The 19,270-nt window shown below is 49.6% G+C and overlaps 1 protein-coding gene across 3 annotated transcripts in view; it reads right to left on the reverse strand.

The window, feature by feature from the left end:
- Nucleotides 1-19,270, reverse strand: part of TAF4 (TATA-box binding protein associated factor 4) — a 67,175-nt gene that overhangs the window by 37,955 nt on the left and 9,950 nt on the right. For 2 of the 3 annotated variants that reach the window (XM_075571400.1, XM_075571399.1), the window contains exons 3-9: nt 15,192-15,370; nt 12,771-12,890; nt 10,764-10,883; nt 7,055-7,177; nt 5,772-5,861; nt 4,248-4,484; nt 1,643-1,787 (exon numbers count right to left, since the gene is read on the reverse strand). In XM_075571400.1, coding sequence (XP_075427515.1) covers nt 1,643-1,787; nt 4,248-4,484; nt 5,772-5,861; nt 7,055-7,177; nt 10,764-10,883; nt 12,771-12,890; nt 15,192-15,370 — 1,014 coding nt within the window. The remainder of the gene's footprint in view (nt 1-1,642; nt 1,788-4,247; nt 4,485-5,771; nt 5,862-7,054; nt 7,178-10,763; nt 10,884-12,770; nt 12,891-15,191; nt 15,371-19,270) is intronic. The other variant, XM_075571402.1, reaches the window with a different exon arrangement.

The following is a 19,270-nucleotide window of genomic DNA, read 5'->3' on the forward strand; positions in this document are numbered from 1 at the left end:
GGGGGGAGTGAGACACACACTGGGGGGGAGGGAGTGAGACACACACTGGGGGGGAGGGAGTGAGACACACACTGGGGGGGAGGGAGTGGTGGGGGTCTTTTAAAAATGATCTTGAACCAAGAAAAAAATTTCGACTTTGTTTTACGCAGGGCTCGGAAATCCCACAGGTCCGGGGGCGGAGCCGCCAATCGCCGCTCTGCAAGGCATTGTGGGCACGACTTCGGCAAGCAGAGCGGAAATTGACAACGGCTTCAGCAAACGGTAACATTTCCTGCGCCAGCCTCACGGAGGACGCGTGGCCTCCCGCAGGACGCGTGGCCTCCCGCAGGACGCGTGGCCTCCCCCGTGGGACCGGTGCAGACAAGTGACATTTTTTTCATGCCCTCCTTGTATATTAAGAGCAGGGGAGGCCAACGCCAGTCCTCAAGGGCCACAGGTCAGGCTTTCAGGATATCCCTGCTTCAGCACAGGTGGCTCAGTCATCACTGTGCCGAAGCAGGGATATCCTTAAAACCTGACCTGTTGGTGGCCCTTTAGGACTGGCGTTGGCCTCCTCTGTATTAGAGTGATACTCAGGAGTATCTCCTTACACCGTATAGTTTAATCACCTCTTGTAATGAGAAGCGCAAGTGACTGAATAACGATGGCCGCACGTATTGTATTGCGCTGGTCATACAGGAGAACCTGCACGGTGTCTTATTGCACATGGCAGACGAAAAGCCAAACAACACTCTAACCCCCGCTCCTGGGCCGATAGGACAGGGCTCTTATATACGTACTTAGAACAAGCTAGCAAGCACGGTAACCCTCTCAGGCACCCATTTAAAGGTTATGTGTAATATTCAAATGCAACGCAAGTCTGTGCTATAAAGGAATATATCAAGTCAGGGGGCTCAATTTCAGTCCTCAAGGACCCCCCCCCCCCCCCGCCTCCCCTCCCAACAGGTCAGGTTTTCAGGATACCCCTGTTTTAGCACAGGTGACTCAATCAGTCCCTGTTTGTGCACAGTCTTCGACTGAACCTCTGATTGAGCCATCTGTGCTGAAGCAGGGATATCCTTAAAGCAGCAGTGCACACCGTTTTTTTGTAACTTTTATTTTTCCCCTTTAATATGTGCATCAATACAAGCCACACAATGATAAGTAATTAGCTAAGTTGCCGATGGATCCGTTCTCCTGTGATCGATCGGCGAAGATTCGGCTCGGGGGTTCACTAAATGGCTGTCAGTGCAGCAGAAGAGGACCAAAGATGCAAAGTTCTGTGGGGAAGATCATGTGACCAGGCAGTCATTAGATATAATTGGTGCGCTGCAAGAAAGAGGGCGGGGCTCAAAAAAGGGGGTGTGCCAGAGCCTGTTTCAGAAGAGAAAGGGGATGTGACTTTGTAAATGGTTGCTATAGAAACAAAAAATGCTTGCTACATTATAATACATTAAAAATGTAATTCCGAGTTGTTTAAAAAAAATGCTTCAAGTCTTTTCTCATAGCACAGAACTGGTTTATTTAAAAAACAAAAACAAAAAAAAAACACACCTGTAAGATATTGCTTGGTCTGCAGCTTTAAAACCTGACCTGTTGGGACTGGAGTGCAGCCCCCCTGCATTACGTAATGATAACCGCGGGAGTGCGCAGCCAGACTCACCCGTCTGCAGCTGGTTGAGCTGTATCTGCTGCGTGGTGAGCATGATCCGGCTCTGCGGCTGCCTCAGGGTTACCATCGGCGTTTGTGTCAACGTCACCTGCGGCGGGCGCACCACAGTGCCTGCTTTGTGCGCCTGTTGGATAACCTGGGGGGGGGAGGGGGAAACAAACACACCGGGGCATTTAAAAACCAGGCTCGGGTAAGTGTCCATCTCCAGCCCTTCTGGGAGCTCCGATTCCCCCCGCTAACTCATACACGATCTTGCTGTACGAGAGCTGCACGCCCCCCCCCCAATCATCCAACTTGTTACCCGACTAAAGCTGCCGCTATATTAATACTCCCGCCCCCTGACGCGTGCAGTATGAACAGCGGTATCACGTTCTGCAGAAATTCCCCACATTTTTCAAATATATATTTTTACTGCAAACAAAAATCCCCCGTTGTGCGCACATTCCCCCGCCTCCGACAGGGCCACGGATCTGCCCTTCCCCATTATCTCTTAGCATGCAATGCTTCCACTGCAGCCAGGGATGCTGGGTAATGACATGCAAATGAGCGCACAGCGTATCTTTTTGCTTCTGATCCATTATAACATGGGACCCCTATAAGCTTCTGCCTGCCGTATTACACAGCTGTGTACAGCACAGCACAGAAGTGCAGAGCCAGTAACCTACTCGCGGACAGCAGTCTCTACCTTTTGGGTGTCGGTGTGAGGTTGGTTATACTGGCGTTGCAATGTGAAGCTGGAAGCGGCTACCGCCAGACACAAAGTAAGTTATGGCGAGTAAAGAAAACCCCTCCACCACACAGTGTACGGCAAATAAAAATACCACGTGTGAGCACATTCACGTGTCCGACAGGTCCGTAAACCAGAATCGGAACCGCGCTGTTCCTCGCTCCGGGACGCCTCAGTTCCCGAGATATTTACCTTTTTATTTGCCGTTAAAATGAAAATAAAAATCAGACCCGGCTGCCAGGGCTGTCCAATAGGACGCGGATACGTCACGCTCTGATGACATTGCGGCTTCCTATTGGTCTGCGGGGGTAAGGCTTGGGTGGCAGCCATATTGGTTTCCCACAAGGTACCGTAAACGCTGGCACACAAAAGGTAAATATCCAAGAAAGCAGGCGGTCCCCGAACAGTACAAACAAGAAGTCGTGGTTAAGCGGTTCCGATACCCGTGTGTAATACATGAGGCAGAGCGAGCAGTACTGGACGTGGCCATTGTAACGGGGCAGTCCTAACAATAGGACCTATGTTTAAAGAGAGCTCTGTGTAACGGCATTTAAAGCAGATTACCACTATTTCCACCCTTCTTATTTCTTCCCAAGCCACGTCGTTGTAGAGGTAAAACACATTAAGCGCCCTTCCTGACTGGGAATGTCTTGCTATTTCTATTGAAAAACTCATTAAGTGCCTATTTAGTTATAATTCAGAGTTAACCAAACATAAAACTCAGCAAGTATTATTTAGAAATCATGTCAAAAAGAACATTTAAAAAATCCTTTCCCTCACTACTCAAAGAATGTCGTTAATTACTTTTACCTCTACACCGACGATGTGTGTGTGTGTGTGTACACACACACACACACACACACACACACACACACACACACACACACACACACACACACACACACACACACACACACACACACACACACACACACACACACACACACGCGTTAGGGTTGCCAGGTGTCCAGTATTGAACCGGACTGTCCTGTATTTGAACACTGTCCAGTAAAAAGTGAGAGGTGATACTGGACATTTGTGTCTTGTATTATCTCTCTGGATTTAGTGACCTGACTGGCTTGGGGTGCGCAGGATTTCCCGAGCAGGGAGAGAGCAGGGCAGTGGCTAGAGGGCTGGGAAGCTTCCACCCTGAGGTGTCAGGAGCCTGGGGGCGGGGCCAAGGAGAGGAGGAAACAGCATGGAATGGAGGCAAGATGGGTGTGTGTGTGTGTGTGTCTCGAGCGCGTCGCACCTTTCACCATTGTGTCCAGTATTTTTGGAGAAGCCACCTGGCAACTCTAACTATAGTTAAGGCCCAAAGCCTGCAGTAGAGTGTTCACATGGAGCTCCCTACTGTTCATTCTCACTTTCTCCACTCGCCAGGCAGCACAGAGCTGTTTTCCATGCAGACCACAAAGGCTTTTATCAGAAGAAACAAAAAAAATCTTAACCCTAAATGTTCTTCGATAAGGTTTTCTGAGGTCTGCAAATGTCACAGAGGGGATTAGCAGCCGTATTCATTTACATGTCCTCCTTTTACTTTTTAGGAATAAAATGCACAGTTTAAAAAAAATTAAATATCAATAAAGAAATGATTGAGCCGGGCTGAGAACAGACATCCGACAGTATTATAAAATAACACCCAAAGGAACTGCCCCTGCAAACCCCAGGAAATCTTTCATTGGTAGATGGGGCAAATGCAACGTGAAGCCTTCAAGTGATTTCTGCCTGGGCTTATTCATGCAACGGTTTGGAACCACACACGGTAGCCATTGGTTCCGCCCACCATGGTGGCGATATTAACGGGTGGCGTCTGGGTGTTCCCGTCGCTATATTATTAATACCCGGCTGTGTCGGGTGCAGACATACCATGGGTGCAGGCTGACCGGGTTTGCTCTGCGTAGACTGCGTGAGGCTGATGACCGGCTGCTGCAAAGTATTCGTGACGGTGGCGGTGGTCTTCGCCGCTGTGCGCTGCACGGAGGTGCTCAGCATCACTGCCGTGAGCGCCGTCGTGGGCTGCGTGGAGGGCTGCTGCTGCTGCTGACTCTGCTGGATGAAGGCTGCGGAATCAGGCGTCAGTTGGCGCAAGGCAGGGAGGCTCCTCTGGGGTAAGGAGAGAATGGGGGGGGGAGCGGGGAAAGGGTTACAAGACGGCACACAGCGTTACGCCGTATCTGTACATCTGCAGCAACAACGCTTTGTTATCCTACCACGGCAAGGTGTGAGGAACAGCGGTATATTCTTATAGTAAAGACTATACCCTAAACACCAATACTTTCACCAGTAATCCACACTTTTTGCTACGCGGAATAAAGACGCCATTAAATAAGCGCGCTCTCACGGTGGGATTTTTAACGTAAATAAACGTCAAAATATAATTCATTTACAAGTATATGCAACAAAAAAACGCTACATAAAAAGAACTGGTAACGTGCCAATATCCCCGAACCAGAATCTTTCGTCTATGAATCCGCAATATATAGATGCAAACAGCGAGGAAACAGACCTCTACCGGAGAATAAAGACACACACAGACGTTACACCGCACTGTTACAGGTGCGACGCACCGTTACAGACGTTACACTGCACTGTTACAGATGTGACGCACCGTTACAGGTGTGACGCACCGTTACAGGTGTGACGCACCGTTACAGACGTTACACTGCACCGTTACAGACGTTACACTGCACCGTTACAGACGTTACACTGCACCGTTACAGACGTTACACTGCACCGTTACAGACGTTACACTGCACCGTTACAGACGTTACACTGCACCGTTACAGACGTTACACTGCACCGTTACAGACGTTACACTGCACCGTTACAGACGTTACACTGCACCGTTACAGACGTTACACTGCACCGTTACAGACGTTACACTGCACCGTTACAGACGTTACACTGCACCGTTACAGACGTTACACTGCACCGTTACAGACGTTACACTGCACCGTTACAGACGTTACACTGCACCGTTACAGACGTTACACTGCACCGTTACAGACGTTACACTGCACCGTTACAGACGTTACACTGCACCGTTACAGACGTTACACTGCACCGTTACAGACGTTACACTGCACCGTTACAGACGTTACACTGCACCGTTACAGACGTTACACTGCACCGTTACAGACGTTACACTGCACCGTTACAGACGTTACACTGCACCGTTACAGGTGTGACGCACCGTTACAGACGTTACACTGCACCGTTACAGATGTGACGCACCGTTACAGGTGTGACGCACCGTTACAGGTGTGACGCACCGTTACAGGTGTGACGCACCGTTACAGATGTGACGCACCGTTACACCCCTCCTTTCCCACGCTGGGGAAGCGTTTCTCGGTTCCTGCAAGAACGTGACGTCCCAGACAGGGATCTTACCTTCAGGAAAGGCACAAGGTAAGGCTGAGGGGAAGAATTCAGCTCTCGGTATAACCTGCTGGTGAAATCTTCCGCTTCGATTTTTCCGTCCTGTGAACATATCATTTTGTCAGCATTGTGCTCTGCATTGGAAGTGTGAAGAAGAAGAAGAAGCGGGCATGGTCGCTGCACCGCTGATCCACTACACGTTGGCATATCTATGGACAGACTGACGACCAGATGTCCCCCTCCCGTGAACATGTCGGTGGCCAGAAGCTGTGTACGAGTGAAACGGTTTGTGGCGCTACAGACAGCTGTGCAGATTAAGGCCGCCCCTATAGTGCCCGCGACCGCGACGCGTCACCCGTCGCCGCTAGTGAAAGCTGCATTTCGCTTTGCGGCGGTGTTGCGGGCGACCCGGGCATTGATTGGTTCAGGGGCAGTCACATGAGGAAACAGCCCCTTAAAAAAATCAAATATTCCCGGCTTCCGAAAATCACGTCGCGCTTACTATAAGCGCACGCGGCGGCGACAATGAATTTGTTTTCGGGCGACGTCGTGGGAACTATAAGCGCGGCCTTAAGCAGCGCTAGAGAATTCGCGTTACCTAGTTAGGAGTAAATCAATGACATGCCTTGGCTCAGGCAGGGAAGGGGGTATAGCCGGGCTTTCTATTAAAACTTCCCCCTCTCCCTGCACAAATATAGACTTATTGGAGCATATAGCAATACTGAGGCACCAGCCCAACGGGATATTACTTGTATGGAATCCCAAAAAGCATTACGAGAAGGGATCAACATTCACATCTGCAGGACCTGGCAGCCAAGCCCGCTATTCCCTGGTAAAACAACCCTCAGCAGAGAGAACGGGCGGGATTATTTATTTCTTATGTTCGTAGCAATGCAAGAGGACACCCAGAATCACAGAACCAGCAATGGCGTGTGTGCGTTTGATACACACAGACACACGTGACGTTTCGGGCCCTTTGTCAAGCTCTTCGTCTTGCGTCAGGAGCTTAACAAAGGGCGAAACGTCGCCCCGTTTAACACATTACGCCCTTTTATGCATTGCACCCAGAAATACTATCATCCTACATACCTACCTGGGGTGCCTCCTGTCACTGGGAATTGAGAATATGTATATACAATGTTTTGATGAGCCACAGTATATATATACAGTGATCCTGAGTGTCATTACATGCGCAGAATACTCTGTAACCCTGTGTGTGATGTAAGCAGGCGTCGCACATCGCCGTGTATACTGTAGGATAGATGCAAAATAGGGTATACCGTCGGATTTCTTACCAGCAGGTTCTGTACTAATTCTTTCACATTAGCGGCCGTCTCCGAGGACTGTTTACCCGAGGAAGCCAGTTTTATTAGCGTGGATAAAAAATTCTTGCATTTCTTCACATTTTCCATGGTTTCCTGCATAAATAAGAAAAAAAAATGATGAATTCACGTGACCATGTATATTAGTCTATATATACATACACACATAAATATATGAATTTCCCGTGTCTATATAATCTGTATTTCTGTCTATAGTCTGTATTTTCTATGTCTATATAGTCTGTATTTCCCATGTATGTGTATATATAGTCTGTATTTCTCATATCTATATAGTCTGCATTTCGTGTGTGTGTGTAATTATATATATATATATATATATATATATACACACACACACACACACACACACACACACACACACACACACACACACACACACACACACACACACACACACACACACACACAGACACTATAGTCTGTATATATATCTTTTTTTTCTTCCATGTCTATATAGTCTGTATGTTCCATGTCTATATGGTCTGTATGTTCCATGTCTATGTAGTCTGTGTGTTCCATGTTATCATACAGAGGACACATTAAAGTCGAACTGTTCCCACCGGTTACGTTAATGTCCTTAAAACTATTCACTTGTGTTAACAATACAGCAACCAAGGGGGTAACTTGCATATACACAAGTCACATGCACACAGGTGTGGCGTTCGCGACACCACTGTTTGTTTACCGACTGTGTGACGGGAATGGCAGTAACTGCCCTAAAGATTGAGCCCCTCCATTCTACTACTGGATTATGGAGTTTCTAATTATTGATGCATTTCCTCAACAACAAAAAAGGGGGGAGATTTGCCAAAAGCCGCCTAATAATATTCCTGCGAGTATTCGTAAACCAATGAATTATTGGGGGGGCATTTCACCTACGTGCTGCACACCCAAATATGGGACTCGTTCCCCAAGAGTTACGTAGGACTTAAATCTGGGTGACAGGCACCTCTCTGTAAGTGCATTTTGTAGTTGGCTTGTAAAAATTGGGGCGCTCTTGCTAAAAACGCAGAGGGGGGGGGGGCTGTTCCTCAGTTGACTTGGTGACAAAGGACGCTGTACTGAAAATATTCACTAGAGGGCGCACTTTCCACCCACAGGAAAACTCTGCAATTGTCCAAAGAAATCAAAAACTACCCAAAGTTTGCCCCGAGCAGGATAACATGGGAGAGAATGCGTCCATGACATGAAAGGGTCCCCGCTCTTACTGCCCATGCATTACAAACCAATATACTAACATAGAAAGGGACGGCAGGTGAGGACCCCGTGGCTCGCGTATATTTGCCCATAGGCTGGGAAACCTCAGGTGCGCTCAGGTTTTTGGCCTTCTGAAGATACTTGCGTTTATACCGAGCACTTTGCGACTTCCTTACTGTGTGAGCCTCGGACGCACCTCAGCAGGGGGGTCCCGAGTGTCGGATGCACCTCAGCAGGGGGGTCCCGAGCGTCGGATGCACCTCAGCAGGGGGGTCCCGAGTGTCGGACGCACCTCAGCAGGGGGGTCCCGAGTGTCGGATGCACCTCAGCAGGGGGGTCCCGAGCCTCGGAGCACCTCAGCCGGGAGGCCCGAGCGTCGGAGCACCTCAGCCGGGAGGCCCGAGCGTCGGAGCACCTGAGCCGGGAGGCCCGAGCGTCGGAGCACCTCAGCCGGGAGGCCCGAGCGTCGGAGCACCTCAGCCGGGAGGCCCGAGCGTCGGAGCACCTCAGCCGGGAGGCCCGAGCGTCGGAGCACCTCAGCCGGCAGGCCCGAGCGTCGGAGCACCTGAGCCGGGAGGCCCGAGCGTCGGAGCACCTGAGCCGGGAGGCCCGAGCGTCGGAGCACCTGAGCCGGGAGGCCCGAGCGTCGGAGCACCTGAGCCGGGAGGCCCGAGCGTCGGAGCACCTGAGCCGGGAGGCCCGAGCGTCGGAGCACCTGAGCCGGGAGGCCCGAGCGTCGGAGCACCTGAGCCGGGAGGCCCGAGCGTCGGAGCACCTGAGCCGGGAGGCCCGAGCGTCGGAGCACCTCAGCCGGCAGGCCCGAGCGTCGGAGCACCTCAGCCGGGAGGCCCGAGCGTCGGAGCACCTCAGCCGGGAGGCCCGAGCTTCGGAGCACCTCAGCCGGGAGGCCCGAGCGTCGGAGAACCTCAGCCGGGAGGCCCGAGCGTCGGAGAACCTCAGCCGGGAGGCCCGAGCGTCGGAGCACCTCAGCCGGGAGCCCAGGCCTCGGAGCACTTCAGCTGGAAGGCTATCCCAAGAACCCCCCACTGCCCTTTCCATGAAGTACTTGTCTCCGGAGCCTCCCACCCTCCGGCTGGAGAGCAGTTGTCCTAGTTCTCTCTGTACAACACGTTTCCCTCCACACAGCACACGTTCAAGTCCCATACTCTGTTCCGGTGAGTTTTATGATGTAGACCAGAGGTGGCCCAACCCATGGCATGGCCCGCACTCAACTTCCGCATCTATGTGAGTGAGCGAGGAGGAGGGGGGGATTGAGTGAGGGAGTGAAGGAAAGGGGAATTGAGTGAGAGCGGAGGAGATGGAGGGGGGATTGAGTGAGAGCAGAGGAGGAGGAGGGGAAATTGAGTGAGAGCGGAGGAGATGGAGGGGGGATTGAGTGAGAGCAGAGGAGGAGGAGGGGAAATTGAGTGAGAGCGGAGGAGATGGAGGGGGGATTGAGTGAGAGCAGAGGAGGAGGAGGGGAAATTGAGTGAGAGCGGAGGAGATGGAGGGGGGATTGAGTGAGAGCAGAGGAGGAGGAGGGGAAATTGAGTGAGAGCGGAGGATATGGAGGGGGGATTGAGTGAGAGCAGAGGAGGAGGAGGGGAAATTGAGTGAGAGCGGAGGAGATGGAGGGGGGATTGAGTGAGAGCAGAGGAGGAGGAGGGGAAATTGAGTGAGAGCGGAGGAGATGGAGGGGGGATTGAGTGAGAGCGGAGGAGATGGAGGGGGGATTGAGTGAGAGCAGAGGAGGAGGAGGGGAAATTGAGTGAGAGCGGAGGAGATGGAGGGGGGATTGAGTGAGAGCAGAGGAGGAGGAGGGGAAATTGAGTGAGAGCGGAGGAGAGGGGGTATTGAGTGGGAGCGGAAGAGATGGGGGAATTGAGTGAGAAGAGGAGTGGGGGGAGGGAATTCAATGAGAAAGAAGGAGGGGAATAAAGTGGAAGTGGAGGAGGGGAATTAAGTGAGCGGAGGAGGGGATTTGAGTGAGAGCAGATGAGATGGGGGAATTGAGTGAGAGCGGAGGAGGAGGGAGAATTGACTGAGAGGAGGAGTGGTGGGGGAATTGAATGAGAGCGGAGGAGGACGGGAATTGAGTGAGAATGGAGGAGGATGGGGTGAAGAGAGAGAGCGGAGGAGGAGGGGGGAAATTGAGTGGGAATGGAGGAGGGGGGGGGGGAAGCAGTGGGTCAGTTGCCCGCCCTATAAATTGGCACAGCTTGGGGGTGGCGTGGGGGCGGATAAGTAGGAGAAGGAGCTCTTTGGCGTGATACAGACCGTGCAGCGATTTAGCATCACTTCCTGTTAAACACGCACTGCGCAGCAAAAGAGTCCGACTGTAACAAGGAGTCGCTGCGAGAGGCTGGGAGAGGACAGCCCCAGCCGTATGAAGTACACATGCTTCTGTTTAAGAGGAGCCACATTAACTGGTGGCGCTGGGCAGTGGTGGTAGGGCAGCTCGTACCGTGGTAGCGGTGGTGGGCGTGGCAGCTCCTTGCACGCTTCTTTGAGGGGTTCCAGTCTGTACTGCGGTTGCGGTCCCCAAAGTGGCGGTTTGTGCTGTGCCGCTGAGCACTATCTGATTCTGTGCAGGAGAGACACAACACAACACTGTGACGTGTATCAGGACGACCACAACGCTACCATAACCCCTCCACTGACCGGGGCTGCAACACATCTACAAACAGCTCACCGCTCACACAACATCCCGGGCACAACCGGCTGCTACAGGCGGGGTTTGCAGTGCGCCAGCAACTTGGGAAACACCGTTACTTAGGGAATGATCAATTCACAGGCCTCTGATGTGGGAGAGCCTGCATCGTCCCAACATACACTAGGACTTGGCTAGTCACCAGCCTATCTGCTATAACAAAATCTGATTGCAAGCTCTTTGAAACAACTATTCATCACTTCTGCTCCGCTACCTGCCAACGCAGATTACAATGCATGCGGTGTGCTTCCTGGTGTCGCATTAGCACTTTGCGACCACTGGGTGGCAGACTTGCCCATCTATTTCGATTTGACATTAATTTAAACAAAAACAAATAAATCACCTGTTTCCACATGAAACATAATGCAAAGTCTGACTCTAACCCAAAACAGGAAGGGGCACACCGTGTTCTCCAACATACTACAGCAAATCGCTCAACAGATTAATACACATTTTAAAAATGTATTTCCACGCTGCTTTCCTTTTGGCTGTGAAATAATATTATTAATAATAATAAAAGCTTTTTCCCCCTGCAACAAAAATCTATCTATTCCGATGACTTACGATATTGCGTTTATTGCCGGACTGTCTAAAATCGGATGATGTGCACGGCTGATTATGCAAGAAAACAGATCAGGAGAAAATAACTAGAACCCCTGAGCAAGATTAGCCCCACCCAAATATATAACCCACGTGTGTGTGCTGGGCTATATTGTGATGTCATTTCAAAGGAGCCCTGTGACAGCTCAGTGATGCAGGCACTGCCGCACACCATGGGACACGGTTTGGGACACTATTGGATGAGAACGTCTCTGCATGAGCAGTACTGGGAAGATGGTAAATAAAACCCAGGCCTTCCACTGGCCACGTACTGCAGAGATAAGAGATTGTAATACGCAGAGATTGTAATACGCAGAAACATTGCCCACTTGGAAAACAGACGCTGGCAAACTGGCACAAAGTGATACCAACTCGCACAGTCCAAGCGGAGGATTCCTGGTGCCAGGGACATTGGCAACGTGTCGGCGAATGTCACGTTACAACCGTATTTGTGTTCTCGCCCCGTGGCTGACAGATGGGGCGTTGCATGTTCCTCTGGCAGTAAAAGGAAATCCTCATACCAGCGTGGTCTTTCTACGCCACATCTTAGGAGGAACGCCCACGGGAGTTAGTATTTTTTGTTTTGTGGTTATTTACACCTGGCTTTACTTTTTCTACAAAAAAACCCCTTTGTGGCAGTTTGCCGACTTACAGAATCCTTCCTTTCTTGGGAGGAACTTACAGATGTCTCCGACGACAGAAAATAAGCGACAACCCCGGCGGTTCTTTGTCGCGTCTTTAATGTGTGTGGCAGGTATAGAATATTGCAGTTATTTCAGATGGGCCCATCTTAGGATTGGCAGCTGTGTCCCATGTCTGTGACCAAAGGCAAGCCACCTTCCAAATGACATCATAATGCTGCGGTAAGCCGGGCACGGCCCCGGGCGCACACAGTGGCGTGGCCCGGGCGGCACACGGCAGCATGGCCCGGGCGGCACACGTCGCCGGGCGCACACCGCGTGAATGAATAGTGCAGGTTCCATGTTAGTCGATCAATGTTTTTTTTAGTACGTCGACCACCCAAGGTTTTCCCAGCTCGAAATTAGCAAATGCAAACAAAGTAAGTGACAGCTGCCAGGCGTTATAAAGGGATATAAACAGCTGCCAGGCGTTATAAAGGGATATACTAAACCAAGATGTGTCTCAGAGGGTCACACACACCTGTACCACAGGGGGGCGCTGTAGTGTCGTCGTGGGCTGCACCGTCGTTGGCGTCTGAGACACTTGCTTGATGATGGTGGTTGGCGTCACCTGCCGTGCAATGAGAGGAGTGCCGGGAGACTGCAAACCAATGGAGAGAAACCATGTCCAAATAAGCAGACACGATGCAAAGGGAAACAACCAGCTATACCGTATGCATGTCTTTATTTATATACTGTAGCGCCATTAATGTACATAGCGCTTCACAGCAGTAATATACGTGACAATCATATAAATAATATAAATAACACATTAAGGGGAAGTGTGCTTCAGACATAAAAGTAACATTTAGGAAAAGGAGTCCTTGCTCCGAAGAGCTTGCAATCTAATTTGCTGGTAGGAAGAATGTACAGAGACAGTAGGAGGGTGTTCTGGTAAGTATGTCTGCAAGGGGCCAAGGTTAATGTATGAGGTGTTAATTATCTGCCATGGAGTTACTCATATGCTTCCTGAAGTAGGTGTGTTTTAAGGTGGGTCTTAAAGGTGGATAGAGAGGGTGCTGGTCGGGTACTGAGGGGAAGGGCATTTCAGAGGTGTGGGGCAGTCAGTGAGAAAGGTTTAAGGCGGGAGAGGGCTTTAGATACAAAGGGGGTAGAGAGAAGACAGTCTTGAGCAGAACGCAAGAGTCTGGATGGTGCATAACGAGAAATTAGGGCTGAGATGTAAGGAGGGGCAGAATGTAAAGCTTTAAAAGTGAGGAGGAGAATTGAGTGCGAGATGCGGGATTTGATAGAAAGTCAAGAGAGAGATTTCAGCACGGGAGGTGCGGAGACAGATTTAGGAAAGAGTACAGTGATTCTGGCAGCAGCGTTTAGGATAGATTTTAGGGGAGACAGGTGAGAGGCAGAAAAGTCGGACAGCAGGAGGTTACAGTAATTGAGACGGGCCTGAATGAGGACCTGAGTCAGAGTTTTAGCAGTCGAGCAACAGAGGAAAGGACGTATCTTTGTAATATTGCGGAGGAAAAAGCGACAGGTTTTAGCTACCTTTTGAATGTGAGAGGAGAATGTGAGAGAGGAGTCGAGTGTGACCCCTAGGCAGCGTGCTTGGGTTACTGGGTGAATGATGGTACTTCCAACAGTAATGTGGAAGGAGGTAGTAGGGCCAGGTTTGGGAGGAAGTATGAGGAGTTCTGTTTTTGCCATGAAGTCGGCGGAGGGTCATCCAGGATGATATCGCAGAGAGACATTCAGAAACATTAGTCTGTACAGCAGGTGTAAGGACAGGGTTTGAAAAGTAAATCTGTTCCAGCGCCTCCCCTGCTGAAATCCCTCTCCTGACTTCCTATCAAATCCCGTAACTCGCACTCAATTCTCCTCCTCACTTTTAAAGCTTTACACTCTTCTGCTCCTCCTTACATCTCAGCCCTAATTTCTCGCTATGTACCACCCCGACTCTTGCATTCTGCTCAAGACTGTCTTCTCTCTACCCCCTTTGTATCTAAAGCCCTCTCCCGCCTTAAACCTTTCTCACTGACTGCCCCCACCTCTGGAATGCCCTTCCCCTCAGTACCCGACTAGCACCGTGGAAGTGGTTACAGGAAAGCAGCGATTATCAGGTCTTGCGAAAAAAACTCATCTAGTCTAAGGAAATCCAATAAAGGGCAGCGATATGGGACATTACTTAGAAATACAAGAAGAGGACTAATCTTCTGTAACTAATACCAAGTTATGGAATATGCTCAATTCAGGGCAGATGTAGGGAGGAAAAACAGAGCAGACCAGGAGACGGTGCTGAAAAGCCATCCGTCTAATCACTTGGGTGCTAAATATTCAATAGAAACAGAAAGGTGTAGCAGCCCCACAAAAAGGTGTGTGTGTGTGTGTGTGTGTGTGTGTGTGTGTGTGTGTGTGTGTGTGTGTGTGTGTGTGTGTGTGTATATATATATATATCGGACATACAGCACATGCTGCTCTTCTTGGGGCCTCGTATGTAATTGACCCTACGTCAGTGTGGAGAGCAGGTTTTAAAGCAGCTCTTAGGAAATTTCCCATTTTTCACACATCTTTTTGATTTGTATACTTACACCAAGCCGTCCCCCTCCCCCCCATTCTTCTTAAAAGCTGCACTTCCGCCTATTCCCTTTTTTTAATGTATATTTTTTGCAGTGTTTGTACCCTGGGGTCCCCCGCGCTGAACTATGCTATTAGTTCAGTGAACTTTCGCCCCCCCCCAAATACTTCAAGTTTTTTATGCCGGGTTCTCCCCTCCGCCCTGGAAGGGGGGGGGGGGGGGGAGAACTCCTCCTTTAAAACACCGGAACAAATACATGTAAGAATTGGGCAGGATTGATGCTGTCACACTTCCCACAGGTACCCAGGACCATCACATGGCGATTAAGCCCTTGGAAGAAAAGATCTTTCCGCAGCACTGGTCTCTCACCTGTACCGCTGAGATCTGCACAGGAGGGGCACTTGTTGGGGTAGCGGATCGTGGAGCCATGGCGTTTTGAGATTGCGACTGCGCCTGTGCCTGTGCTTGAGCTTGAGCCTGCATCTGTGCCAGGGCCTGCTGCGGGATCATTAACAGCTGGCCGTTTTCGCTTCGCACGAGGACCATACCTGAAGGACAAGCCCCCCCCGTGGGGAAAGAGTTAAACATGCACACAATAGCAGAATGCAGTTTCTCCTCCCTGTACTCCGGAGGAAACACCTACTGCTCAGGTGCAGCACCCGCACAACAAAAAGGTATTCATACAAAACGTGCCAATATTAGGCTTTCCAATCATAAAAGCAACAGAAGACACGATTATGGGCTGCAAGATGGTCATGTGAATTTTCCCATTCATTTACCATTGGTATGCTCATCTAGCCATGGGTGGGGGGGGGGGCTCCAGTCCTCAAGATCACCCAACAGGTCAGGTTTGAAGGATAGCCCAGCTTCAGCACAGGTGGCTTAATCAGAAACTTAGTCAAAGACTGAGCCTCTAATTGAGCCACCTGTGCTGAAGCAGCGACTGATTTAGCCACTTGTGTTAAAGCAGGGATATCCCGAGAAACTGACCTGGGGGTTGGGGTGGGGGGAGGGGGGGGCGGAGGGGTCTTGAGGACTGGAGTTGAGCACCCCTGATCTTGCCCTTTATAGCACCATGAAAATCACACAATGAAAGCAGATTGCAGGACAGCAGAGGCTGACAAACTTTCAGAACATTCAATGCAAAGCGGTTATTAACCAAACAATGATCCCTTCTACAGGAACACACACGGGTTTTTCTTAGGTTTATCTTTATGCTAAGAAAACAGAAGAGGAATCTCTCATGTTATTTATATAAAGTAATAGCCTACACCAGTGGTTTTTTACTTTTTTCAGCTAACGAACCCTATAATTATATTATGAAATTCTGCGGAACCCCAACCCCCTCTAATAGCGCGTGTCAGATCAGATGCAATGTAAGGAACCCCAACCCTCTCTAATATCGCGCATGAGATCAGATACATTGTAAGGAACCCCAACCCTCTCTAATAGCGCGTCCGAGATCAGATGCATTGTAAGGAACCCCAACCCTCTCTAATAGCGCGCATGAGATCAGATACATTGTAAGGAACCCCAACCCTCTCTAATAGCGCGTCCGAGATCAGATGCATTGTAAGGATCCCCAACCCCCTCTAATAGCGCGCCTGAGATCAGATGCATTGTAAGGAACCCCAACCCTCTCTAATAGCGCGTCTGAGATCAGATGCATTGTAAGGAACCCCAACCCTCTCTAATAGCGCGTCTGAGATCAGATGCATTGTAAGGAACCCCAACCCTCTCTAATAGCGCGTCTGAGATCAGATGCATTGTAAGGAACCCCAACCCTCTCTAATAGCGCGTCTGAGATCAGATGCATTGTAAGGAACCCCAACCCTCTCTAATAGCACGTCTGAGATCAGATGCATTGTAAATTCTTCTGTATTTGGTACAGTTTTTTAATGACCTGAAGACTGCAGAGAACCCATTAGGGAGCCCCTGGTGAAACACCCCAATGTACCCTCTATATGAGGACGTCCTAGCACAGGCATCATGCTACTTCTCAGTTGTGTATTTACACTTTCCATGTATAAATAGCAAGCTTCCCATCTGCGGTTAGCGCCATGGCCTAATGTTTACAGACAGCATTGTTTATAGTAATAGTGGTATTAAAGTTATTTGCACATGTCACCTCTAGAGATTGTTTCAGACCATTGATATGCGAATAATGTGACCTTTCATTTAGATTAAGAGTACTTTGTTGCTCTGTGTGTTTATACACACACACACAACACACACACACACACACACACACACACCTCCCCCTGATCTTATTGATAACAGGGGCTCCCTCCCTCAGCCCTGGTGCATCTCTGCCACCCGCTCTCCTATGCCCCCCACACTCAGCGGTGTGGCGGTAACTGACCTGTCCATCACTGCCGTGGCCAGTCACGGCGCACCCGATCCCGCTTTTATGCCAGTAGAGCAGGATCGGGCGCGTGACAGTCAGCACTGAAACACAGGCACCAGGGGTACATTTTAGGCGCCCGGGACTTGTCCATTGATATAGATATTGATTTATCATATATAACACTAGGGTGACAGACAGGACACGCATCCTGAGTTCTATAGGCGGTCACCCTGTAGCGTGAAACCGTGTCAGTGTATTCAAAGTGAGGTTACTGCATCGTGTATATATATATATATATAATGTTACAAACTGTACTATTCTGGGGCTGCCAAAATACAACATCATTAAATGAAGAATAATGTGCGAAAGTAAGACTACGCTTATAGTGCCGGCGAAGGTCTGGCGACGGTCGCTGGAAAATCAAATAGAGATGACTTCCAGCGATCGCGACCAATACGTCGCGTCGCGCTTACTATAAGCGCACGCGACGGCGGCAATGCATTTGTTTTGCTGCGACGTCGCGTCGCTGGTCACCGGCGCTATAAGCGCAGCCTTAGAAGGGATGTTTTCTGGATCGAGGGAAATGTCAGAGCACGGACTGAACGAACGGAAAACCAACGCCGCTCGCGGCTACGTTCGGAAATTACCGACAGAGTTCTCTTTATTATTGCATCAATATGACAACAGCAAAACATCACAGCGTCCACCGGCACATGGCGGCGCTCAACCGCAGAATCGCAGGTCTGGTATGTAGAACAATACTATATCAGAAGCCCACTGCAAACAAGCAACTGATGGTAACTAAACTGATGTCACTATGTCAGCAAAAAGTACCAGAAAAAAGAAAATCGGCGTTTTTCTTCGTAACTCAAAAGGTGTTACACTGCTGTCATTTAATCGCAAACACGAAGATTACTATAATCTTCGAGTTCAACATATGTGTTTAAAGTTCTCCTCCTGCTGAAACGTGCGCCCGATAACGAGAACGCCGCTGCCTGGTTGCAACATTGATAACGCGCTGATCCAGCCGCTCCTTCCCCTGAACGATACGTTGAATTCGGGTTTTCAGTCCTCCTAGTAGTGACCGTCTTCGATCAGGAAACATTTTCTGTCTGTGTTTTGGACCTTAATTCTCACACACTTTATAACGCGCTGATCTTCTGCGCTAAACACCATTTTGTAACTATGCACTTGATGAGGTCATCACACCGTCACCAAATCCAAAGGATATTAGATCATCAAATAATTCTTACATGTAATCTACATTTAAGAACTGCCTAGAACAGGGTTTCCCAACGCCAGTCCTCAGGAAACCCCAACAGGTCAGGTCTTAAAGATATCCCTGCTCCAGCACAGGTGGGTCAATCAGCGGCTCAGTCATTTTGACTGACCCACCTGTGCTGAAGCAGGGATATCCTTAAGATCTGACCTGTTGGGATTCCCCGATGAGTGGAGTTGGGAAACACTGGCCTAGACAGACCTACAATTACTCAAATTTGAATGAAAACAGTGATTTCTCTGCAAGATATGACGAAAAATAAACGGGTCTCGGGTTTTTCTGAATAGTTTATATTTTAAAAACATAGGAGCCAGACATCACATTTAGGAGCCAGAGTTTATCTCGGTGGCATGTGTGGGGGTTGCAGCTGTTCTGGCTAGTATGACCACCAGATGAATTCACGTGTCAGTGACGAAACGCGTTGGGTTACGCCACTGACGCCATTACGTTGCGCACGAAACCAAGCCAAGCTGGTGAAGCAGAGGATTCCTTATTGTCAGCCGTTAGGTGGGAGCTGAATATACAGCACTCCGTGTGCGGGGTTAACCCATCAAGGGCTGCTTGCTCCATTTGCGGTGGGCTATCGGAATCCCTGGCTGATTTATTGATTTATAAAATGTTTTACCAGGAAGTAATACATTGAGAGTTACCTCTCGTTTTCAAGTATGTCCTGGGCATAGTTAATATGACAAGTAATACATGGTTACAAATACAGTTACATAAATGAACAGGGTATACATTATATACAATACATTGCATGTACAGTTAAACAGGACTGGTGGAAACCAGTAAGGAGCTCAGCTTTTCCCCTACAAAAGTTGG

Source organism: Ascaphus truei, chromosome 15 (genome assembly GCF_040206685.1).
Source record: "Ascaphus truei isolate aAscTru1 chromosome 15, aAscTru1.hap1, whole genome shotgun sequence".
NCBI classification, from domain to species: domain Eukaryota; kingdom Metazoa; phylum Chordata; class Amphibia; order Anura; family Ascaphidae; genus Ascaphus; species Ascaphus truei.